The sequence below is a fragment of the Scomber scombrus genome, chromosome 22, assembly GCF_963691925.1.
Source record: "Scomber scombrus chromosome 22, fScoSco1.1, whole genome shotgun sequence".
Lineage (NCBI taxonomy): Eukaryota > Metazoa > Chordata > Actinopteri > Scombriformes > Scombridae > Scomber > Scomber scombrus.
Genome location: NC_084991.1, coordinates 18,933,664 through 18,959,431, shown reverse-complemented (window position 1 = coordinate 18,959,431; position 25,768 = coordinate 18,933,664). Strand labels below are relative to the sequence as shown.

The following is a 25,768-nucleotide window of genomic DNA, read 5'->3' as shown; positions in this document are numbered from 1 at the left end:
TGTAAATAAAAACAGATAGGCATGCTGTGAGAATACAGACAAAATAATCTTGTTTTGTATTGATATAACACATACTGTATATTCTAATGAAATTATACAAAACATTGTCATAGAAATTCTAGGTCCAGTCATAACTCTTTGTTAAACATACTGCAAACTCTTTCTACTTCTACAAAGTAGCAAAGCTAACATTAGAGGCTGATACCCAAATGTTTTCAATATGATTAGACTCCTGGCTTATTTTAATAAGCAGTGAGCTCTAGAAGAAAAAATCATCAACCGAATGAGTGTGCTCAGCTAAAACCACTTTTGAATGTTACTATATAAAACTTAATCTGCACTCACTTGTCCTACATATACTGTGGGAAAATATATCAATTTAAAGTGACATAGCAGGAGCTGATATACTGCATTGGAAACTGCACATACAGTATGGTAAATATTCCTACAGTCCTTTTGGCCTTCTTATAATCTCATCTCTAGCCTGCTGTATGGTGTGACATCTAGACCTAACATCATAATATCCTGTTCAGGGATCCCATTGACAAATAAACCTCGGCCAGCACCCATTAATGGATGGCAGTAAAAATGATATCACTGCATAAAACGAGTACATAATGGCAACAAGTGCAGATTTATTTCTAAGTGCTAGTATTTGAGTGATGCTGATTAATCATGTGCTGTATTCAGACTGTTGAAAAAAAAACACAGCAAGTGTGTGTTAGTGTCAGAAAAAAATGTTTTTATAAGTGGACATGTTTCTTTCTAATTTGGCACTCAGCGACTGCCAGTCATGTTGCACTGCTGATACATGCACGAGATAAATGCTGAGAGAGAAACTGTTGGTGAGAACCACATCATGTTGGATCCCAGTCAAATAGTATTATAGAGTATTAACACGGTAGGTGAGAATACAGACCAACAACCAGCAAGGTGCTAACATGCAGAGGGTGACATATGCAGCATGGATGTCTTCCTGCTCATACAGGCACAACACTGTATGTAATGAATCCATCATCTAGAGTCATTTCAACCATCAAATAGAAAAATTAAATACATTTATCACCACTTTTTCATTAAAAAAATACATATGTTAATACAAAAAGACAAAGAGATGAAAATAGAGACTCACCACAAAGTAGTAGTACTTGGAGGACTTTGCCATGAATTCTGGTCTGCATTCTCCAACCCCAACACAGACCTGCACGTTCCCAGTATACTGACTCTTCTCTGCTTTGCCCATCTCACACACAATCCTGTGAACACACACATACAGACAACAATGTAGAATATATAACAAAAAGAAACTTATGCATATGAACACCCACCCACATGTATATCCCACACACAAAAACACTTATGTGACAACCTATTGAAAAACTTGCAGCAGTTTTTTTTGCCAGCACAGACCAGCTAGCATAATGAGAATTTACTTCAACCTATGTTAAAACCTTAATAAAAATAACGTGTTAGTTGGCAGCAACTCCATCTCCACTGCCAACTTGTGGAAGAAAAAGCAAAAAGTCTCTATCCTTTTTGCATATGACCTGAAATACTACTAGCTACTTCTTCTGCTAGGTCAGCATTTGCTTAGAAAGTGCTGGCACACAACTTACTTTCTTAGCAGGAGAAGCACTGCATGTGTTGATAAGCCAACTTTAAAATAGTTTAAAATAATTTGGTAGATGGCACCTGTAAGGACCCATAGCACCGGATTAAACAGAAATGTCAACTAAATGTAACCTCCTGAACTTCCAAAATGATTATGGGCTTGTGTATGCTTGTGTGTGTATGTGTGTGTGTGTGTGTGTTTGTATTTGTGCCACTGCTGCAGAAAATATGGAGACCTGAGTGGTTCTATGTGCCCAAAGCAATACACATACAAGTTTCTTATACTCTGTGTTATGCTGTGACTTGAAGTTAAATTAAACTTCACTCCAGGCCAATCTGGTATTAGTTTGCCTCTCTTTCTTGCTCAATCTTTTAGTCACTAACTTTCTCTCTTGCTTCCTCACACGCTGACACAGACCCTGAAGCGAGGACTCTGACTCAAGATTCGACAGTCAGGTTGAGTTGTTATTGCGCTACAGTGTCAGTAACCACAGGTAACATAACGCTGTGTCTGACTCAAGTGTTGAGCTGTGGTCAAAGTGCTTTCAGTGGGATTATGGTAAGTAAAGGTACAGCAAAAAAATAAAATAATTTTAAGAAAAAAGCTGAATTTATGATTTTGTTTTCCTGTGGATCAGATATATTCTTTGACTTATCCTTATCAACGGGTTTATGCAAATGGGATCAATCAAACTGCAGGAATGTAAATTGAGAATGACAACAATGGCAACAAAATGTGACTTACTGTTCAGCAGGGATGTAGCCCTCACGTATGGGTGTGCATTCCACTTCAGCCACCTTCACATTACCCTGAATCTCTCTGAACTCCAGTCCCAGGTTCTCACCACGGATGGTCACAAGTGTGCCGCCCTCTCTGGGACCCCGCAGAGGAGTAATCTGTTGAGATTGAAAAATAGGTTGATGTTTTTGAAGATCTGATGTTTTTCTGAATAACAGACATTAGGACATCATAAAAAAACAATCTAGGGTGTGACTCAGCAGAAGAAAATAACAACTTATATACTTTAAAACTGAAGCATCAGTAAAAATCTCTCAGGAAAATCAGCAGCACTCAGAAGAAGAGAAAGCTACACTAGAAGTGTTTCTGGTTGAACAGTTGTCTTATTGCACATGTAGATAAGCAAGACAAAGGTGCATGCAAAAACTCACATGTACTTAAAGTATGTAATGTCAACAGCACTTTTATGTTTTTATTCATATTTTTTTCTAAAACAAAATGAATGAGGTTGAATCACATTTATTTTCCAAAGACCAAAAAAAATGACAATATGTTCCCATAATCTGTTGTTGTTACACAATTCCCATTAGCAATTCAAACCCTTTTCCACACTATTTCCAGATCTCAGTTTTTACTTTCATACACCAACATTTGTATTTAATCTGAAACAGTTTGGAGTGTAATAGAGATTTGGATGGTGCAGTGCAGTATATTGATGTTTTACAGAAGTGTTATCATAACAGAGCAGTGGCTTCACAGTGGTCAATGTTAAAAGGCACAGTGTGCAGGACTTTTCTAAAAAAATAACCAACAAGACCCAACAGAAATGTGTGGTGTATTTATTTACAGAGACCCTGCCCTTTGCCTGTATTTTCTCAGTGGATGTTGCTGTGTTTGGGATGTTTCTTGGCATCTAGCTTTGGGCAGTGGATGTGTAGCCCCCGGCCAATAACAGCATGTAGGTTAGAGGTCCGGATTCATAGCATAGCTATAACTTATGTATTTCAGTGTTTCCCCTGCTTCTCTGTCTCTCTCCTCCGCTGTGTGCTGCTCCTCTGCTGTTGCTGTGACTGCTTGACCGAGGGCGGGGCTGAGCTACACACACACACGCAGAGCAGAGAGGTCACAGCAGACAGGATAAGCCTTTGCTTTGGCTGCATTTACACAACATCCGGCAACGTGGCACCTTCCCATAGGGTTTCTAGAGGTGTTGGTGTGTTTATTTGAGCTTTAATTTTATTTAGTTTTATTTATCTGATTCACGGCATTGTTCTTGCTACCACTCACTCTCTTCATTCACTCTCTACCTCACTCGACCACCATTGCTCTGTCTTTCTCGCCAGTCAAATTAGAATATTGTGAAGTATTAACAAAGCCCTCTGCCAAAGTAATATAGATCAGAGCTCTGACACACACGAACACATGGGTACACAATTATGACTATTCAATGGAGTTTAATTTAATCAAAATTCCTTTTGGAAAAAGGTAAAATGTTTCTTTTGCCATATTATGTAATTCTCAGAAATAGGTCAAAGAGACGAGAAAAAAGGCTGCACAAAAGAGACAATAAATGACAAAATAGCAGCTCCAGTGACAGCTATGGGGTCAAGACTTTGAATTGTAAATTTCTCAATCCTGTATTTATGGAAAATCACAACAATATATTGAATAAGATAAGCTTAAAACTTGGCATTGGGTGACATCTTAGCAGTAATCACAGTATCATTTGATTTATCCGTACCATCTCTCATTGTTGATGAGGCGGTTCCAACATCCATCAACATTTTACTCACACAATTACTTTTCAGGCTGCAAGTGTGTGTGTGTGTGTATGTGTGCGTGGGTAGAAATCATCAGGCCAGCCCAGATGGATGGATGTTAGAGACGGACACAGAATAGTCTGCTCATATCTGTCTCTGCCAAATAGAAGTCCTCCATGCTGCATGCTGCAGGCAGGGGCCCAGCTTTAATGGTGCTATGTCACCATCCTCCTGAAAAATAGCCATACCAAGGATTTTTACTGAGGCTTACGCTCATTGTTTCTCTGCTCAGTTCATAGCTGGCAGCGTGACCCCCTGCAGTGTTCACAGGTATAGCACTGAGTAAGAAAGTGTTTGGCTTTATCTTATATCTGGTATGGTGTAGTGGGATAATCCTCATGGTATGACTGTATGTACATCAAAAGAGTTTCATTTGACGATTTGATTATTTTTCAAAGAAGTGGACTAAAACAATTTGAACTAGCTGGGCTTGAAAGAAACTAGCCAATCAAATGACAGCGGCAAGCTCCAGCTAGGTCATGTACAACACAAGTCCTGTCGCTGTCATGGGAGAGATATTGCTATCGTATGGTTCAATGTCTGATTAATAAGACTCCCTGCTGATATCTTAATGAAAAAAAGAGCCTTCTGGGAACAGGGCTACAATACATGCAATTAAAAAGATTGCACACAATACATCGTGGCTCTCCATTTATTAGCAAATACAGAAGACGGAGAGGGAGGAAGACTTTAAGAGGAAAAGTGAAGGAGAAGGAAGGAGCAAAAGAATGAAAGAGAGAGATAGAGAGAGAGAGGGAGACGCAATGAGGCGTTGATTAGATTTGTGACTTTGACAAGATAATTGACGGTTGGATAGAGGCAAACACTTAATCACTTCTCAGTCTCTCTCCCTTTCTCTTCCCATCTTTCAATGTGATTCTCTCCCTCTCATATTGTTGATGGGAGTTGTCATTATAATGAAGCGTATTAGAATGCATTAGGGCCCCGGTCGTCTTGGAAAAGTCCTCACTCCTCACCCACTGACAGTTTTTATGGGGGACGTGAGAAGGCTGCAATATGTCCCTGCTGCAGCCCCAGGGATGTAAGGAGAAATACAGGGCCCATCTCCAAGAATAAATCCACTGCTCAGGGTGAAGACAAACATTAGAGTGGAGGAATGAAAGAGTGCGTCAGACTGATCCAGACTCTTTAATGAGCTGAACGAGGAACAAAATATCACCATTTTCTCATCAACTACCTTAGAGTTGATTTGATTCAATGAGAAGAAGAGAAGGTCAAGCAAATAAGTCTGCTGTTTTGGAGACAATATCATCAGTGTCCATAGATTTCAGACTTTTCTATCTAGAGGAGAATTGAGAAGTTGAACAATTATACTGTAACGTTAAAGGTTACAAGAAACAATAAGGCTTATGGTTTATGACTTTCACCAAATCTCCACAGAGGTCAGCCACTTATCTGTATGCTGGTGGATCTGGAAGGATATAGGGAGTGGGAAGCGGAAAAGGGATTACACTTCCATTCCTGTATCCCTCTTCCCTGTCTCTGTCCAAACCCATCACTCCCCAGGACAACAGAAGGGATTCCCCTTTCTGTCTTTTTATCCACGTTTGGCTTCATCCCCCCTCTCCAGTCACTCACCATCTGCTCCCAACATTCCTCCTCGGGAAAATGATGCAGAGAGTATCTTTATATCCATCATGGGGAAAAGTGGAGGGTGCGGGGGGTCTTCTTCAACCCCTTCAGCCTCATGTGACACTATTCTGGCTCAGTCTACCCCATCTGTCATCACCTCTCTTTTCATGTAAACCCAATCCATCCTCCTCTCCCTTCATCTGGGCAGCTTTCCATCCATCTTTCCTTTGTATCCTCTTATCCTCCATCTCACTGACCCTTATCCCTTCTGCTATTGCCCCTTTTTATCTGTCTATGCTAGGGGTCAAATCTATTTGCCCCACACTGTGCCTGTGGTTTACAGGACCATGCTGGGTTAAGTGTGGGTTATGTCTGCATCTGTGTAGAGGTGATTGATAACTAGCAAGTGCGAGGATGATTAGTCTTCTTTCTACAGTAGGTCTAACATGGACTGTCTATCATGGAGTGTGTCAGTCTGGTCAAATGGTTAAATAACAGGAGCACATTCTGTCACAAGCAATGATTGTTCCACTAACTGTTTTATAGAAAACTGCCAATTCATGATAACTGCAATTTTGATTCTAGTATATCATTATTACTCTTACATTTTGATGGGTGAGATTTGTAACTGCACTGAAAAAGGTGTAAAATATATAGTTTCTCAAATTCTGGCACACTGAATAGCTGGTATTGACTCACAGGCACTGCCATTACGTTGAAACGATCAATTGCCACACTGCCAGAGGTAACTAGTATTTGATAAGTATGTTCCCGTCAGTGCACTGTAATTAAGCTTTTGACTAAAAAAGGCACTTCCATCAGTGTTTGCATTTCTTGGCACATGTAGGGTTAGGGTTAGGGGAGTTAGGGTTTATAGTATCGTATTGTATATGCAGACTTACTGTATGTGATCGATGGATGTATCTCAATGTGTGTGTGTCTCACCTGTGTGATCCGTGGGTGGGTGCACTTGCTGTTGATGCCGTTGTGTTCCAGCCACTGGTTCTCAGGGTGGGGGCAGTGTTGTTTGAGGGTGCAGCGATTCTCTCCTTTACACCAAACGCACCCGAACAGCGGGTCTGCCTTTAGACACAAACCACAGCTTCCACGTTGGGCGTCACACTTGTACAGATGGACTGTGAAAGAGGAAAGAAGACAAGAAGGGAGGGAGGGAGGGAGCGAGGGAGGGAGGGAGGGAGGGAGGGAAGACGGTAATGAGAGGGAGAAAGAGTGAAGAATTTGAAGTGAACAACCTTTGTACAAATGATTACAGAACTGCAAATGCATGCAAATATATTTTAGAGAAAAACCTAAGTGACTGACAAACACTTCAAAACATTGAACAAACTAAGATTTGGATTCTTTGCCTATCTCTCTCAATGTCTGTCAGCTGCTGTTTGCGAACAACAAACATTTTGATAGTGACATTCATTGATATCTTTGTCTCATTATCTCTCCTTCTATCATCATAACTATACACTCCCCTCCACCCTTACCCTCTCTCTTTGAGTTTCCTGCATGGCTCGTTTCAGCTCACCCACCACACGTTTAACATATCATCTCCATGGCAACGGTCCAGCCATTTTCTTTTTAATTGCCATTAGATGCAAGTGTGATCTGTCCATCAGACAATGCCCTACAGTGGAACCCCCTTCCTCCACAGGCAAACAAATGTAGAGGAAAGCTTGAGAGGATTTTCTGGTTGAAGCATCTCTCTGTAACTTTCTTGCTTCTTTGATTTTACACCTATGCTCAGGGATATGTTTTGTACTCTGTATTTGATTCATACACACAACTACAAACACTGTGCAAACTTTGCCTTACAGCACAGTGTCATGTTGGCATATCATCCACATTTTAACAATAGTTTTCTGATGCCTGAATCTACTGCCTTTGGTTAAAATGAGTTGTTTTCCTGTCAGAAAACTACAACCCCCAGCATACTACTGTTTTCCTGCCCCAGCATGGATCACTCACAGTGGTGGATCGCCAGTGGCCAAACTGAACGCTCAGCGGCTGAATGCTGAATGCTTAAAATTTCAGCACTGAGCTGTCATTCTAGATACAGTACACTGTCAGTAGATGTACGAAAAACGAGTGAAGGGCAGAGACATACATCTTATGTATACTTATTTGTTCTGCTTACATTCAGCCTGATGACAGCTGACTGACAATAATTTAACTTTTGCTGACTTGTATTCAGAATTGATCATTTGGGTTATATATTGGTTATTATTAAAATTATTCTACTCAGCTGTAGATATATGCTTTGCAAATACTGGTTTTCTGAAATTTATGACAGTAAAGCAAATTGGATTGCTGATAAGAAAGAGATAAAATTAGGATGGACGGAAGAAATGGTAGCAGAGATGGATACATTTCACAAGTCCCAGAGAGATGTTGACAGAACAAATAAGAGACACATCTGAAAAGAAATTTTAGAGGAGGCAAGAAAATGGAATTTAGAGAGTTGGGAAATGACAGAGACAACCGTGCAGTGCAGATAGACAGAGAGGGGAAAAAGAGACCTACAGAAAGAAATAGTAAGAGAGGATGTGTTAAAGTTAACCACTCTACACGGCAACATCAGGGGATGGATGCTGCACCTCAGCACACTGCCTGCCTGTTGCCATGGACACCAGCTCCAAGGGCAACAATGGGGAGGCAGCGGCTTTACTGTGTGTGTGTGCATGTATAAGTGATAGTTTATAAGAGACTATGTTGACTATGTTTGTTTATGAGAGAACTATGGAAAGAGCTGGTATGGATTTATAAGTATATGTATATATGTGTGTGTATGTGTGTATGTGTGTATGTGTGTGTGCATGCATACATGCTCTTGCCACTACGAATGCTCACCTTTGTTGTGGGCGGGGTTGTCGATGCTGAAATCTCCGTTCCAGATGACGGTCAGCTCCACAGGAAGACTGCTCATCTCCATCCCATCATAGAAATACTATCACCATGGCAACCAGAGAGGGAAAGAGGGGGATACAGGGAATAGAGTATGTTAGAGAAAGAGAGAGCGAGAAACTGTTCAGCTACTTTAAACTGTCTATTATCTCCAAGTCCAAAAGCTTCTGCTATCACGACACTCCTTTGAATGCAAAACGCATCATCAACAGGTGGCTGTACACACAGTGAATACACACATGAACTGACACACATACACTAAATTCACAAACACACACAATACACACCAGTGTGCTTTCAAAGACAAGATTATTTTTCATTTGGTTCTGTAACACTAGCAGCATGGAGGGCTGGTGCTAGAATCATAATTTTCCGCTAAATTACAGTTTCCCTCCTTCACGGCTCAATCAAAGTACAATATTTGGATTGTACTATGATTATACACACATATCCCACAGACATCTCTACACACAGACACTGACACACACACTCAGAGTGATGAAGATAGACAGGAAGATGAGATGTTATTGTATCAACAGACGATTAGCATCAAGACCAGCATAAAGCCTTTTTCATGCTAGTCTTTCATTGCTGTCAATGTATTATTCAGTCAGTGAATGGAGCATGATCGCAGGGATGGCTGTGTATGAGAGACAGAGTCAGGTTCTCGTCTCATCTACCCCATTTCATGAGAGAGGAAAAAATCATTCAGCTGGTATCTGTGTGTGTGTGTGTGTGTGTGTGTGTGTGTGTGTGTGTGTGTGTGTGTGTGTGTGTGTGTGTGTGTGTGTGTGTGTGTGTGTGTGTGTGTGTGTGCGTGTGTGTAGCTGTATGAGTGCAGGACATTAATTTTATATTATGGTCAGTTTTATAAGAAAACTTTATAGAAATGGGGCGTATTTATAGAGTTTGTGTTGGTGTGTGGGAGGGTGGTGGTCAATGAAGCTGCCAAGTTAAAACACACAAACACACACACACACACACACACACACACACACACACACACACACACACACACACACACACCCTCACCGATGTGTTTTGACACTGCACTGAGGAGCTGTTGAAGCGCAGGGCAGGAACTCTGTGCTCATTTCCCTGGATGGTCAGAAGACACTCATACCCCCTCTGTCCAGACTGGGGCTGGGGGAGGTTCTTAGCCCGCAGGGTAATGGGTTTTACCACATTGACTGGCACCAGGATCCTCTCTGCAGGCAGCAACTGGGGACACTCCTGAAAGACAAATAGAGACAAGGAAGAATAGTGAGGGCTGAGTCCTCTTGGTGGGTCTAATACATTATTGCAACTGCATTCATTTCACCCAGGATCATCCTGCAACATCATTTTGAGTCTTATAGCGCAAATTTACTAAGCCTTTTCAAATATTTTTTGGATGCATTCTGCCCCTAGAGGCATGGGCACGTAGTGTACAACTTTCCCGTTATACATTTGATTGGAAGATTGTACAAATGACAAGAGGAGGTTGAACATAATTTGTTGCATAAATCTGGCCCTACTGTATGTGTGTAGGGCCATTCAGACCATAAAGGTACGATACGTAACCATACCCAGTAAAGGAATATTCCTACAGTCTGACTAACATTCAGAGTTTCTCTTCATGAGGAAAAGATGCCACTGATGGATCCAAAAAAAACAGTTGATTTGTGCCTGTACAGTATTAGAGAAGAATGAATGACAGCGAGAGAAAAAGACAGCAAGATGAGTCACTTAGCAATTGGAGATCTAAAATTAACAGCCAATCAATTCAGGTATGAGTAGCTGGCTAAATATAGAACACCTATGACTTGCCTGAAAGATGAAGATGAGAGGAAAGAGGAGGAAGAAGACAGGTGAGGGAAAGAGAAAATAAAGCAGAGGCAAGAACAGGAGAGTGGCTGACAAGAAGAAATAAAAGAGGATAAGGAGGGAGGTAAAGGAGGGTAAGGACAGTTCATAGAGAACAGCACTACGATAAGTACTTTTCAAACTGTTTCATGTTTTTGCTGAAGAACGGTGGATAGAGAGAGAGAGAGAAAAATAGAGAGAAAGGAACAACAAAAGTACAGAGCAAGTGAAAGAGGCAAAAATACCACTAAGCGTATGCGACAGGAGGAGCTTCAGCATGTCAAAGAGGGAGAAGGAAAGAGGGTGAAAAGAAGGAGAGCAGATAAGGTGGGCCCCCGCATGGATGGAGCTGGGGGGGAGTGAAGCATAGCGCACGTTGAACTGGGTGATAACACTTGTTTGAAGTTCATTAAAAGCCACTTGATTGGGTTAGGCTGAGTGACTGACTGGATGGCTGCGTGGTGAGAGAGAGGGGGGAACGCTCTGTGACACTATTCACAAAGTCATTATAGATAAATGACACACAGGGTGAGTGAGTTCAGTGGTGGAGGAGAGGAAGAAAAAGGTGGTGCATGTGTGTTTGCTCTTCCAAATCTCATTTTCCTAAGAACGGAGGGTCGTATTTGGAGAATGAATATGAGTGGGAGAGCAAAGAGAGATGCAATCCATTTTTAATCACATTTCTTCCAGTTAATACACTTGAACAATAGGGACAATACATTTGATCTGGTTTATGAATATGAAGGCACAGGAAGCACTGGAGTATGACTTAACACAGTGACTTAAGCTGAATCTTGAAGACACAGATCTACGCTGATAGTGGCATATGGTGAGATGATTGGATTGTGCATAAATACTCACACCACTCTATCGTGGAAGTGCTTGTGTACACAGCTAAACATTTTAAAAGTGTTTGAAACCTTAAACCAAGTCAAGTGACACTACACTTTGTTGCACATGCAAACAGGCAGATTCAAGCTAAACTCTGACATGTACTGTAAGTGTATGTGCATACACACACAAACACATGCAAATGTGCACTCAGACACTGAGATACATACAGAGTATAAACCACAGCCTTAGAATCCCATTACATTGTAACACCACCAGTCAGAGCCAGACAGCATCTCTTGCATCTCCTGCCTTTATGACAACATGTCACGGAGATGGAAAACTTCAAAATGCAAATTTCATTTGCTGCTGACTACACACACACGTACACAAACATACACACACACACACACACACACACACACACACACACACACACACACACACACACACACACACACACACACACACACACACACACACACACACACACACACACACACACACACACACACACACACACACACACCATTTCATTAACACCTTCCACAATTCTCTTTACAACACTGACAGTTTTTTTTTTTTTTTTTTTTTTATAGCTGCACTGAAAATATCCATCCATGTAATCGCAGGAAAATAATCTACATAGTCACACCTAAAGAACATGCTTTCACACATACACAAACACACACTGGTCTACACACACAGGTTGACTTAAACCCATAAAGCAGAATCATCAGCTCTGTAATTTTGAAGAAGGCTTCCCCCACTCTTGCAAATTGTTCATGCTCACATATTCACGCTACACTACACAACCTGTCGTTCCTCGAGTTTACAATGAGCAAAATCTTAATTCTCTCCATTTGTCACAGAAGAAATAGCAAAACATAAACGCACAAAGCAGATGCCTTATTCTCTTCAACAACAATGAAAGATTCATGATGTGGAAGGGAATGCTGTTTGTAGCCTGTGTTTTTTCTCCTGATGTTTCTGTTTGTATGTATACAGACACACTCAGACACACTCGCATACACAGTCAGATTGTTGCCAGCAGTTCCTGAGGCCAAGTGAGCTTCAGTGGTTTGGACAAACACATGTACATCCTGGCTGGCTACTGATGCTGGAGGTGTTGGCAGTGATGCTCGCTGTCGCCTGTTAAGATTTATGTCAACATTAAGTTGATCTAATGTCAGTGTGTTTATCGCCTGCTCCCCACCCTCTCAACCCCCTACGACTAAGGTGCAATAAATAACTGAGGAGCAAATGCAAATCACCTCACAGATATACATACTCAAAGCAAATACTACATATAACATACATTCTCATAAATATAAACGTCATCAGCCTCCATACTGTTTAGAGTAGGGGGTGGAGAAGTGACACATGATAGAATTTTGAGAACTTTTTATTATTTATTTGCTCGACATATATTTTTTTCTTACATTCGGCACTTTAGCACTTTTCTGTTGAACTCTCCTTCTTGGTGAAAATGATGATAAACTGCCCTTCAGCTGATTCGAGTACAATACATGGGACAAGTGCAATATTGTGTAAATCAGGAGTTTCCTTTGTTGTTGTATTTTCTGTTCATGCTCGTTGTTGGTGTAATATGTGTCGGTGTTTGCAGCCCCTATTGTATTGCTGTCTACAACAAATTTCCCCAATAGACAGGTTTTTGTGATTATTGGTCTCTGTCGGTGGGTATTTCCAGAAACAGAATGAGCACTTCAGACCTCAATGTAGTTTTCATTGGAACTTCTTTCTAGTTCTAGGTTTTTTTTTTTATGTGAGCACATGTATAGCACAGCATTGTACTGGTTTGAAAGCAGTAACCTCTGGGATGAAATGCTTAAAACTTAAACAGATTATACCAAAGATATTAGTTTAACTACTGTATATACAACTAAAAGTAAATGAGGAAAAACATTTTTTGCAAGTTGTTCATTTATTTTTTCCCTGGATGAGAAGATAAGTGATTTGACAGGAGGAGGTAAGAGATACTACAAGACCGTTTAGATGTGAAGCACACTGATTTATACATGTGTTTATATGTGTGTGTGAGAGAAGATGTGAACTTCAGTGACAGTCCTACAGTCAAGAAATCAAAGACTTGCGCTAAAGCACTAGATGAAGAAAAGTACCTGTCAATAGCATGAGTCATCATAAATGTGTAATAAGTGTTGACTTCTGAAAACCAATTTGGCGCCTCTCTTCTTTTTCTGTGTAACTAGCCTTCATTCCCCCGCTCATCATCACTGACTCATTGTTTTCTCTGACCTCCTCTGATTGTCTGTCATGCTCGTGCTTTATCCCTCCTTCATTTATCTTGCTCTAAACCCAGCCTGTGTTGTTCATCCTATCTAGCTCACTGACCCTTCTCATTTCTCTTATCAACTCCCTCTTACTGATTCTCTCTCCCCTCCCCACCCCCCTCTCTTTCCTGCCTTCTTTTTCTTCTCGGGGACCTACTTAGATCTGATAATTAGAGGCTGGCGGGAGGTGTGAAGGGTGGAGATAGGGAGACTGACAGAGAGTAGGAAGCAGAGTGGGAACTGTGAATGTAAAAGCCCTTGGCATAGTTTGAAGCGAGGGAGGGAGGGTTGGAGAGAGAGAGAGAGAGAGAGAGAGAGAGAGAGAGAGAGAGAGAGAGAGAGAGAGAGAGAGAGAGAGAGAGAGAGAGAGAGAGATAGAGAGAGAGAGAGAGAGAGAGAGAGAGAGAGAGAGAGAGAGAGAGAGAGAGAGAGAGAGAGAGAGAGAGAGAGAGAGAGAGAGACCCCCGTAATTATAGTAGTGTAAGGTGTGAAGATGAAGAGGATTTTAAGTTTTCATACACGTACACACACCTTGTCATCTCCTACAGAGCCTCGGGCAAAGACACTCTCCCGTTCTCTTTTCGCCCTCCCTGCTGCTCCACTCCTTATTTCTATCCTGCCGTTCAGTCCTCGTTTTTTTCCCAAACACCTCCTCACCCTCTCGCTGTGTCCTCCTGCCATTTTTGGCCTCTTTTACTTGTCTCGCTGTCCTTTCTCTTAAAAAAAAAACCCAACCTTTTTTACAACTTGGGTTTTACCTAACTTACTTTTGGTGATCATTCCTATTGGTGTTCACCAAACAACAGTTAACAATTAAGTCTTTAAAATTCATAAGGTAAAACACCTGAGAAGTTGATGACAATCACTGTTTACAGGAGACAGTTCTGGTAATAATATAACCGTTAGCCTTTGTTTAACACCTGTACGATCATTGGACTGCTCTTATTACTTTCCTCAATGGGCTTTTTCCTGGACCTTAGTAACTCGTGGTGTGTGTAATGTTATTATTATCAATAAGAATGATGGCTAAAACAACAAGAAAAAAAAGGGGAAAAAAAGACCAAGGTTGTACAAAACTGCAAAGTCTGTCTGCCAGAGCAGTTTTATCACATTATTAAGCTCTTAAATATTTCTCTTTCAATATCCTCATTCTCCCTCACTCTCTTTCATTTGCTTTCATTTCCAAATATCCCCTCTCTTCATTGTACACTCTATGTATGACACTGATTTATCTATTAATCAAGTCAAAGCTCCTGTCATAACCATTCCGGTCTAATATTGGCAACTAACAGCTATTGCTGCTAGCATTTGCCTTCTCTAATAAAATGATCCTGATCACTTGATCAATATGAATCACAGCAGCACAGACAAGCAACACTACTAGGATGTAAGTTTTGGGGTTTTTGGTATCTCCATAATAACTGAATATATTAGGAAAAGAATTGGCACAAGCTCAGGATATGAGCATGCTGTGTTGTAGACAGGAGAAGCAGTAAAGGAAGACAAAGGAATTGTCCTCCATCAGTTTATTTAGGTTTGAGTACTGTATGTGTGCACTTTAGGGATGGAAGATGCAGTCAGAAAAAGTGCTAAATATGCAAGTAAACACAATTTACACAGTTTACTTGCATAGGGTAAAGAAGCACAGCCTATTCATATTGTGATAAATACGACAGTAGTGGTCAGGAATAACTAGATTTTTTAATCAGTGTAACCAAATAATGCTGCTTGCATGATTTTTGTCAGGGAGGCTAATCAAAACGGCTAAGTCCTTGAAATGTGTGGAGGGCAAACAGGGACGTGGCCTTGGTTAACGTGCCAACAGGCAAACGTCTCATCCATGTGCCCATACCACGGCTGGCATGAATAAAAAGGCACTGACTAAATGCCTGGGCCTGGCTTTAACTCTATCCTGTCATGCATACTAACAACAAGCTCAACCAGTAGGGAGATGTGCCTGGCCTCGATCATTAGCATAGTGTTAAGGGATTATTCTGATCACTGCTTGAAATCCCTTAATTGTGATAGTACACAAAAATCATCTGCAGCAGAAAGAGGCCATGCTATTACAAACAATAAAGTTGACTTGTTGCCTGTTGTGAAATTTAGGAATGATTCTATGGATGGTTGTGTGTGTCTCTGCACGTTCTTAATTGTATGTGCTTGTCTAAATTAGTCATTCAAAACAGCAACCAGAAGTCTGGCAGCTAATACATGACCTTGGATTTGAGGGGTTAATTAAAAGCAAATTAAAAGTCATTAAGCCTGGAAAACACCTGCTTTTTCTCAAACAGCACATCAAAAATGGGATGTCATTAATGTGCTAATACCTAATCCCTTTCACTTTATTTAGGGTTTTCTTTTAGTCAGCAACATAATACGAAAGGATTCACACATTATTATCCTCAGTCAATATTGACCACCAGTGCCTGAGTTAATTGGAAAAGTAAACCTGCAAAGACTCAAGCTTGGGCCTGACTAAGCAGAAGGTTCAAAAGGATAATGGAAACGGAGGAAAAAGAAAATAATATCGTCTGCGCAGGTTGAATGGCTCGGGGGAAACATGGGTGGAATAACACAATTGAGAGCAGACTGCTCATCAAAGGAGGCAATCTGGCTAAGCTTGTCCCTGCCCGTCGTGTAGCGTCTGCCAACCCAGACATGAGCACTAGTGATCTTCATCATAGCTCACCTCAGGCTAGGATTAACAGGCCACTAACTCCCTGTAAGCCCTCCCCCTGAAAACTACTGTGAATTGGCAGGGTACAGTTATGCAAAAACTGTAGATGGATAAATCCACACATACACACAGACATAAAATACATAGGAGCACACAGAGGCCCACACTATTGGTTATACACATACTGTAAATGGGCACATACCTAAACCTTGCTTTAACTCCTTGCACTCCCTTAAAGGAGTCACTGTGTTAGTAGTGACTCTAAATCAGAGTGAGACCTCTCGCATAGGACGGGGAGTATTGGGGTTAGTGGCATTCGGCGAATGTACCCCGTCCATTGAGTGGCTTGTCCTCTGCAGCAGAGCAGCCTAATTACAGTGGGCTCTGCTTCGACGGGAATAGAACTGGCTGCCAATACTATTGATAATTTACACAGACTAAGCTGTCGCAGGGAATAGGGATGGGCAAGAGGAAATGGCTCCGTTTTATTAGCTTCTACTGCCCTTTGATGTGCAGTCAAGAGCGAGACATGCCAAGAGACTCATGCCAGATGGAAGCACTACAGCTGAAAGGTGTCTCAATCCTTTTAACATAACTCTTTTTGCATGTGAAACCTAGAATGATAGCTATTAGTCTCATGTAGCCAAACATTTCCCCTCCATTTATTTCCCTGTGTTTTATCACATAGCTTGTCCAAGCCAAAGGCCACCTGGGGCTGGCCAGGATTAAAAAAATATTCTTGGACATTGTCTTAATGGGCTACAAGTTGACTTTCTTTGGATCTGCAAGCAGAGGTGCTACTAGGAATTCTGGGCCCCTGAAAACAGCCCAACAACAATTTAGAAACAACACATTTGTATAATCCCTGCCATGTTCTTCGGCTTTGTGTAGCTCTGGGTCCAATTAATCTTTCAGTTCCCCTTTCTTAGTGCTACACCTGCCTCCAGATGGATTTGATGCCTGAACAGGTGAAAACAAAAGTAAATCAAGGTAAACTCTTTTAACCCTGACCCTGTCTTGAGACTTACCTCAGGCGTCTTGACACGTCCCTCCTGGAAGGAACATGTACGAGGGTCGTGGGTACAGTCATGTCTGTATTTACACCAGTGGCACTGGTAGGGACTACTGACACATGACAGACACCTAAATGGAAAGCAGAGAAGAGGCAAGATAGTGCTGTGAATTAGTACTGAACTGCAGAAAATACACTAGAGAACAGAGATTTAACACACTATACTATACATACAATACCATTTCCAACAGTTTAATAATCAATGTCAGTTTTTTTAAATGGATATGCAGATATTATGACTTTATCATTGTATCTTCACAAGAGATCCACCTTGAAATATCAAGGAAGCAACCCTCACTGCAAATAGTGCATGCTTTGATCCATCTGGTGAAATGCTTATTTTGTCTTAGAAGAACTCGTAAATTACACCATGTGTTATACTGAAGTGTAAAAAAATACAAATAGACATTGAGACTTACGACTTGTGCACGCTACAGTTGTAGAAAACAAAACTGGTATTCACGAAAGCCAAGCCTGTTTCTTTGGATTTGAGATAGAGCTGCACAATCTGGTGGTCACCTAGAGAAAACAGATTATAGTCAAAATAATAGTTTAATATGTAGAGGTGCACAGAATGTTTGTATTCATGTCAATGATAAAAGGCAAGGTAAAGAGAAAAGGAATAAAAAACAATATAAGCAATAATTGCTTTTTTGTCTCATTCATTGAAAACATTATTGACAGTTTTTCCAGCTATTGAGTAAAATGGGAAGTGAACAGTATTACAATAGCAGCATGTTACAGCTATTTTTCCAGCACAAGCAATGGATAGGCACTTTTAAAGAGCCTCTGCCTGTATGATAATCCTTTTTTTTCACTTGTTCACATATCCTTTTTTTTAGTGTCTAGTCACATTAGATTTCGCCATGAAGAAAAGACGTCTGCAGCGCTTTGAGCCACAGGTGCTCAGCCTGTTGCAGTGGTAAAGGCGGTATCTTTAAGAGAGAGGGAGAGTGGAACAGTTTTGTTGGGTTAAGTCTCCCTATCCCTCCTGCCTTACAAGAGAAAATAAAAGTTGGTGCACACACATTTCCCTTGGGATGAAAAGTACTTCCCCAGAAAAGTCTTTGAGAGTGTCTTTGACAAGGTAAGGGGGGAATATGATGAAACGCAAACCGTGTGTGTGTGTATGTTAAGTTTGTGTGTATGCGAGCTTGCGCCTCATCTGTATTTGGTGTGTCCTTTTGTCAGGCCCTAATGAAGGAGTTCATGTTTAATTCAACAGCACATCCACACATCTTACTGCTCTCTCTCAACACTACCTCTGTACCTTTCCCTCTCAACCCCACTCTATCTCTACACACAGGTCTATTCGCTTCCTTCCACACTGCGACTCTTTCTTCTCCCCCGTGTCTCTCTCCATCTCTCTAACAAAGAAGGAATCATTCATCAATCACAGTAAAGCACCACTGACAACGGATCTGTCCTAATTAGGCCACCTAAATGTTACCTTGAAGCCTGCTAACACTATCTTTCCCTCCCTCTATTTTCTCTCCATCCGTCTCCCTCCTTTTCTCTCTTTCAACCAAGCTTAGACTAATGAGTGCTAGTAAAAATGGGAGATAGAAGGTTCAAATATAGGCAAAAATGTGAACTATTTTCCTCCTCCTGAAATGGGAAAGGGTATAACAGTGTGTGTTTGAGGTGTTGAAGAAACACAAAGCGCGAGATGGGGAAAATGCTGCATCCTTCAATTGTGTGCCTAAGAATACGTACAGTACCAGTCAAAAGTTTGGACACACCTTCTCATTGACTTGAATGAGAAAGAGTGTCCAAACGTTTGACTGGTACTTTATGTACACATCAATGTTGGCATGACTACAACATCACCTGCTTTACATGTGGCTGACAGGACAAACACTAAATAAATATAGCTAATTCCCTAAAGCACCCTCAGGCTGACTGTTTGTATTATATCTGTATGTGTGCTGTTTATCTGTAGATTACTTTATTGCAGTGGTGTTGTGTGTTTGTTCATGGCAGTGGATGTGTTTGCAATGCTTTTGTGTGTGTGTGTGTGTGTGTGTGTGTGTGTGTGTGTGTGTGTGTGTGTGTGTGTGTGTGTGTGTGTGTGTGTGTGTGTGTGTGTGTGTGTGTGTGTGTGTGTGCACTAAATAAATGAAGCAGATGTGAGCCTTAAAGGTCTCACCACCACTGGGATTTCATGGTAGTCTAAACACTCCCGTTCTCTGCAGTTTTGTCTTTATTTCTGGTACCTCATGTGTGGTTTTTTTTTTTTGCTCTACTGTCTAAATGCTTTATAAATTTAGATAACATATTTGCAGTGGCAGGATCTAAAAAGCTTCACTGGGAATTCGTTTGTATGTAAATTTTGAGCATTGCTGATGGACCACTATAATTTTATGTCCTATCCTTTCTCTCTTTTCAATCATTATTCAGTCTTAATGTATAGAAGTATGGAAGAATGGCATCTTTATTTTCTCAGTATGAGGACACATTGATTGGTTGGTGATGAAAAATCGCCTGCCTGGGGATAGGCCTTCCCCTATGGGAGCTTTGTTCAATTAAAGTAGGTTTAGCCTACCATGGAGAGAAGGTAAAAAGCAAGGGAATTACAAACAGAAAAGGGAATTACAAAAAAAAAAAAAAAACTTGTGCAATGAATATTGTTTTAAATGTTTGTCTCTTCAAAGCAATGAAACAGTCACACTGTCTGGGGGGAACTGTGTAATCTCTTGGCTCTAAATTAACTGAAATACTGTAGTGCCACTTAGCTGTGCAGCATGATATACTCTTTTTGTACTGGGGTTAACTGGGGTCCCATCACTCCCTCTGGAGCATATCCACTTTGAGGGAGGGTGGTAAATAATTCCCACAGCAGCCTAACAACTAAAGTTCATTCAATTACTAAACATGTCCTAAGGCAGTGCTTCAAGGCTTGCATAGTTACTGATGACAACGGGAAAACAAAAAATTCATAAAATACTCTTAGACCTGGGAATACCATGACTCTGACTGAGAGGAAAACATCCAGATGAATAGGGATCTCTGACAGACATGTATTCATGTGTTTAACAAGTGACGTAATACTGATAACAACGTGATTCTGGCATTGGGCTTTTTTATATATTTTTTTTAACATATTTTTAAGAAAATATGTGTGCGCAGACATATGTCTATACTGTCTTCTTTAAATGGGTATCAACTATTTTGACATGTTATTAGGCTTCCCTCCGTTTATCCCAGATGCTGATGTCCTGTATAGAGTCAGACACTTATTAATTACTTACTAATTTGCTCACATTGCAAATATAAAAATCAAATGGTGACATGTGACACCCAGCACTAGCTGGCAGCCCCTTAAGGACATTTCCTGGTGTGAAATGGTAAAATTCCTGGTCCCGGTTTTTTACTTTTTGGACAAAAATGTTACAATAGGTTCACCCTTACCTTTGTCAACAATAATACGTGGCATCTCTTTCTCAGCAGGGGAGAAGCACTTAATCCGGTTTCCCTCCACCAAGCCATTCATCTCAGCAAGGTCTTCAAAGGTGCAGTTGACACCAGCAGAAAGTTCTGGGACATTATGGGCCTCTAATACCAACTAAAGAAAGGGAAAAATAGAAAAGTATGTTAAATAAGTCCATACTAGGACCAGCTATAAATACCAAAGATAGTGAGGATTCATTCAAGTTTCAGTGGCTTCATATTCATCACTTCAAAATATTAATGATGAAGCATGCAAAAGGTTCAGGGTGGTCAATGGCCAGAGGAGCCACAGGGGGACTCTTGAATAAGGGGCTAATATATAAACAGCCATCAAATGAATACTGCCCAGACTTTAGTTGAGTTAACACTGGCATTAATGTCATCATGTAGGCCCCATATCTGATGACCACAAGCACTTCTACCTTTCAAGCAATCTCCCACAATGCCTTGCTGTATGGATTTCACATTCCATCTTAATGTCTTGAGTATGGCTCAGCAAGAACAAAGTGTTTTATGAGAGAACATGAAAGACATGATAAAAACGAAGCATCAAGGTAAGGAGAGAGATGAGCAGGTAGAAGAGATGGAACAAGGCAATTGAATATGGATGTTTGAAACAGGATGAGAAGATGCTGTGGAGAAGAGGAGGAGAGAAATAACAGGAAGGCTGAAGTGAAGAATGAGAGAGAAGAATGGAGGTGAGAGGAAAAGGAAAGGGCAGGTATACAAGCTGTTGGACAGAGAGGGGAAAAAGGACTGGGAAATAAGGAATGGAAATTTTCTCTCTTCATTTAAAAATTCTGTGTAAGCGTTCTCTGCATCTCAGCAAAAACAGGCTTCAGGTGGAGTAGAAGGGGTAAAAAAAAGGTAAAAAGAAAACAAAAACACTGTCCTTGAATAAGAAGGAAAAAAAGAGGGCCAGTGAGGCAGGTGAACTGGGGTCAAGACTAAAATATACATATTGATAGAAAAGCGTGTCTGCTGTAGGCCTTGGTCTAGGCATTGATTTGGAGGCACAGCCCATAGTACACTTGTGATATGATGCTGAAAGCTGCCTCAGCGGGAGAGAAGGGCTGACCTGCGCTGTTTTTATATTGCTGTTTAATGAAAAGACGGAAGCGCGGGTGTGAACAGATACACAGCTTCCCACGTAAGATGGACAGAGCATGGCCGGGGCTTCTATCTCTTACACATCCTCTCTCTTATTCCTTGCTCACCTTCTTCTTCTCTCACTTCAATTTATTTTTCCTTTTAAGATGGGAATAAAGCAGACCACGAGTTTCCTCAATTACATTCAGAGTAGTCACGGCCAGACCTAGCCACAGCACGGCTGCACAAACATGAAAACAACCTACTCACGTTAACAGAAACATCCACCACACATACGCACGCCCACGCGTACACAAATGCCTTCCTGGATGCAGAGGATATGTGATGATGGACTATTCATGTTGCCATGGTAGAAAAAAGCTGGGTAATGAGTTTGTTGAAATCTGCAAGCTCAACGCCAGATGCCACTAAATCCTACATACTGCACCTTTAATGCACCATATTATAATGAATAACATTATACAACATTATTTGCAACAATTTAAAGTAGTATTAAGAGTCACATTTAATTGCTTTATAGACCTGTTAGATTATTTTAGATTTAGATTAGTTAATTAGTTTAGTTAAAAACAAACAAAATTAAACAAAATCTATATAAACAAAGAGAGAATTAAATGTAAAAGAGAATAATGGCTTCAAATCGGTCTTATTTCAGAAGTGGAGTGTCCCTGTTTCTCCTCGAGAATGCTTTGGCTTATCTTTCAAAACAAATATTTAATAACACAAAGGTCAAGGAGGAGCCCCTGTCTGTCTGAGAGAAGCCTCTGCCCTGCAATCAGTTGGATGGGAAACGTGTGGCGTAGCCTTTGGGTGAAACCTGCTCACTGGGAAAAGGTTAAACACTCTCTGAAGGCTCAGGCTCAAGCAACAGCGCACACACACTCCATGAATATCATTAGAGTGATGCAGAGGTGTACCTCAGAAAATCAACACCTCTCGTGTGACCCTCAGAGCAATGAAGGAAAGTAGTCATTCAGGCTTGACCTTAGAAAATCATATTGGATACTTATGCACTTGGTGTCTGGGATTCAAAACCATTACTAAACCACCATTAAATAGGAAATGGGAATTGAAATGTGACATCACTTAAGGTGGTTAAGGTCGATGGGATTTTCATGACATTCAGTGTTACAGCCTTTCAAAATCGCCTTTGTTTTGAATAAGACAAAAATGTATGTACTTGAGGGCATAGAGCAGCATGATGTGTTCAGGGTGGTGTAAGGGCATAACGTGAGGGAAATGCTGTGAGTCTCTCTCTGATGCGTTGGTTGTCAGACATGATCAAAGTACCAATGACTGCACATGTATTCTATCACATTTCCTCCTTAAAGATGTGAGTGAAAACACAAAATATGTGTCCAAAAGGTGAAGTTACAAATAAAAAACCCACATTTTTTTGTATTTCTCTAATTCTAGCACATATTTTTTTTGTTGTATTGCATCAAAGCTTCTTGCACACTGATCAATACACATTAACAATCAAAACAATACAAACCCTTTAAATCTGGCAGCTGTTATAGAATGATATGTCCAGGGGGAAAAGTGGTGCATTTAGCTGCCAACAATCATAGTAAACACAGCTGAGCTAAACCGTGTGCTGTTAATGATTGTTGACATCTTTTTGGTAGACACCGGACAGGACTGTAAGTTGTGAGGTCAGGATTTGAAGGATGCATGTTGGCAGGCAGTAAAATGATGTAAAGCAGGATTATAGAGTTAACACTAGCTACTAATCAGTATGTAGAGCATAATTACATCGCATTGCAAATTATGCTTGAGTGTGTAATGCTGTCAATCACCCAGACAAGATTTTCTCACTAGCAACACATTCAGCTATCCTCACTGTTTACCGCAATATGGCTCCACTAAAACAAATGCTTGCTTGCATGTTTCTTCCTTATTGAAAGGAAAATAAATTGAATCACTAATTCAAATTTGACATTATTTTATCCTGCAGAGGGAAAGAGGAAGAAGCATAGTAATAAAACAATAAGGTAATGTCAATGAGGTCAGAGGATCTGGAAAGAAAAGCTTTGATGATATGACAAACACTGTGCATATACTCAAACATTAGAAAACAGGGCATTGTTTCTTTTTAGTGGATCCACTCACCGTGACACTAAACTGGGACACTGAAATGTTGTTGGGATGGACACTGAGACGCACACACTGCTTGATGTCCGATGCAAAGCGCCGAGGCTCTGATGAACGCTCGCATTTCTCCTTTCTGGTGCACCTGGGAAAAAAAACACAAGGGAGAGGGGGGGGGGGGGGGGGGGGGGTGTTATTCATGGATGACAAATGAACGTACTTACACACAAACACGCAGTAACCCGACCTGGGCTTACCCCTTTACACCTGTTGGCACCTGGGAAAAAGAGAATGTACCGCCGCTCCCTGACAGATGGAGCTAGACACATTTATCATATTTCCTCTCTGGTAGTATACTAGCTACAGTGGCAACTGAATGGAAACCCGGTCTCCAGGGGGTGGGAGCAGTTGCATTTAAAACAATAGTTTCTCTATATGTGGAAGTGGAGCCGGGTCCGTTGGGAAAGATGTAAGCCTCGTCTTTGTAATGCTGTATTAATGACTGGCATTCATGGGCAATGCCAAGTGCAGGTGATGTAGATGCTGGTGGGGGGAAGGGTTGGATTCCTCCCCCTCTTAATACCAAACCAGGTGGTCTAATCCAGTCCATTACACTGGTATTGGGAGTTGAAGGACTGGACCCTTTGTGCTGTGAGATGAATTCACTGGCTCCTGTTCCAAACACTATCCCTTGATGTACTGCTGGGTAATTCCCCAATGTGGGAACATCTAAATGGGTTTGTAAGTGAAGTGGATATGGGAACTCTAAAACTGTAAAGTTTATAGGTCAAATATTACAGGAGAAGTGGCTGACAAGACAGCTGAAGCTTTGTGTTTGTTGTAAACGCATTTTCAGTGAGAAATTGTGGGAGAAATCAACCTGACGAAAGTCGTCTACACACACACACACACACACACACACACACACACACACACACACACACACACACACACACACACACACACACACACACACACACACACACACACACACACACACACACACACACACACACACACACACACACACACACACACACACACACTCTCTCTAATCCTCTCATAAACTTATTCAACTTTAATCCCCTATTGATTTAGACAAAAATTTGCTGTGCAATTAACAACCTTGCAAACCCTTGTGTGCCCTAAAACTCCTTTAGAGAAAGAAAAGAATGAAAAGAAAGGAAGAAGTCGTAATGAACGAATGAAAGAAAGACTTTCGAGGTAGTTGACGGTTGAGATGCAGTAATACCTTATACAGCAAGAAGCTTTTTATCCTGAATTGGAGAGATTGGGGGAGGGTGGGTTTTGACCTGACATAAGTATTGTAGAGTTAAGCGGCCTAACTTGCCGAAGAGAAGACAGACATAAAGAAAAAGAAAAGGAATAATCTGTTTGAGAGAGGGAAAGAACAGGAGGAGGGGTAAAGAGTGCAGGAGGGAGAGAGTGGAAAAGAAAGCAAAAGAGAAGCGAGATTTAAAGGAAGGAAACCATTGTTGGCTTTCTGTGAAGCTTTCACTGCTAAGCCGGTTTGAGTAGGGGTTTAATCGCTTCAGGTTTCTTTGTGCTTCTCTATCACTTCTGTCTGTTCCTCCTTTTCTTGCACTGATTTAATAAGACCACATCATATAAGTACCCCCAGGCAAACAACCCACACAGAAACCCGCAAATTCTCACTTTCACCTACAGTACAAATATACA

At 41.0% G+C, this 25,768-nt stretch overlaps 1 protein-coding gene across 1 annotated transcript in view; it reads right to left on the bottom strand.

Moving 5' to 3' along the window:
- The window catches only part of plxna4 (plexin A4), a 197,816-nt gene that overhangs the window by 36,251 nt on the left and 135,797 nt on the right, over window positions 1-25,768 (bottom strand). The window contains 9 exon segments of the mRNA XM_062443560.1: window positions 1,133-1,256; window positions 2,357-2,508; window positions 6,709-6,899; window positions 8,623-8,719; window positions 9,709-9,909; window positions 17,373-17,487; window positions 17,836-17,935; window positions 20,828-20,981; window positions 24,089-24,212. Of these exon segments, the coding sequence (XP_062299544.1) occupies window positions 1,133-1,256; window positions 2,357-2,508; window positions 6,709-6,899; window positions 8,623-8,719; window positions 9,709-9,909; window positions 17,373-17,487; window positions 17,836-17,935; window positions 20,828-20,981; window positions 24,089-24,212 (1,258 nt within the window).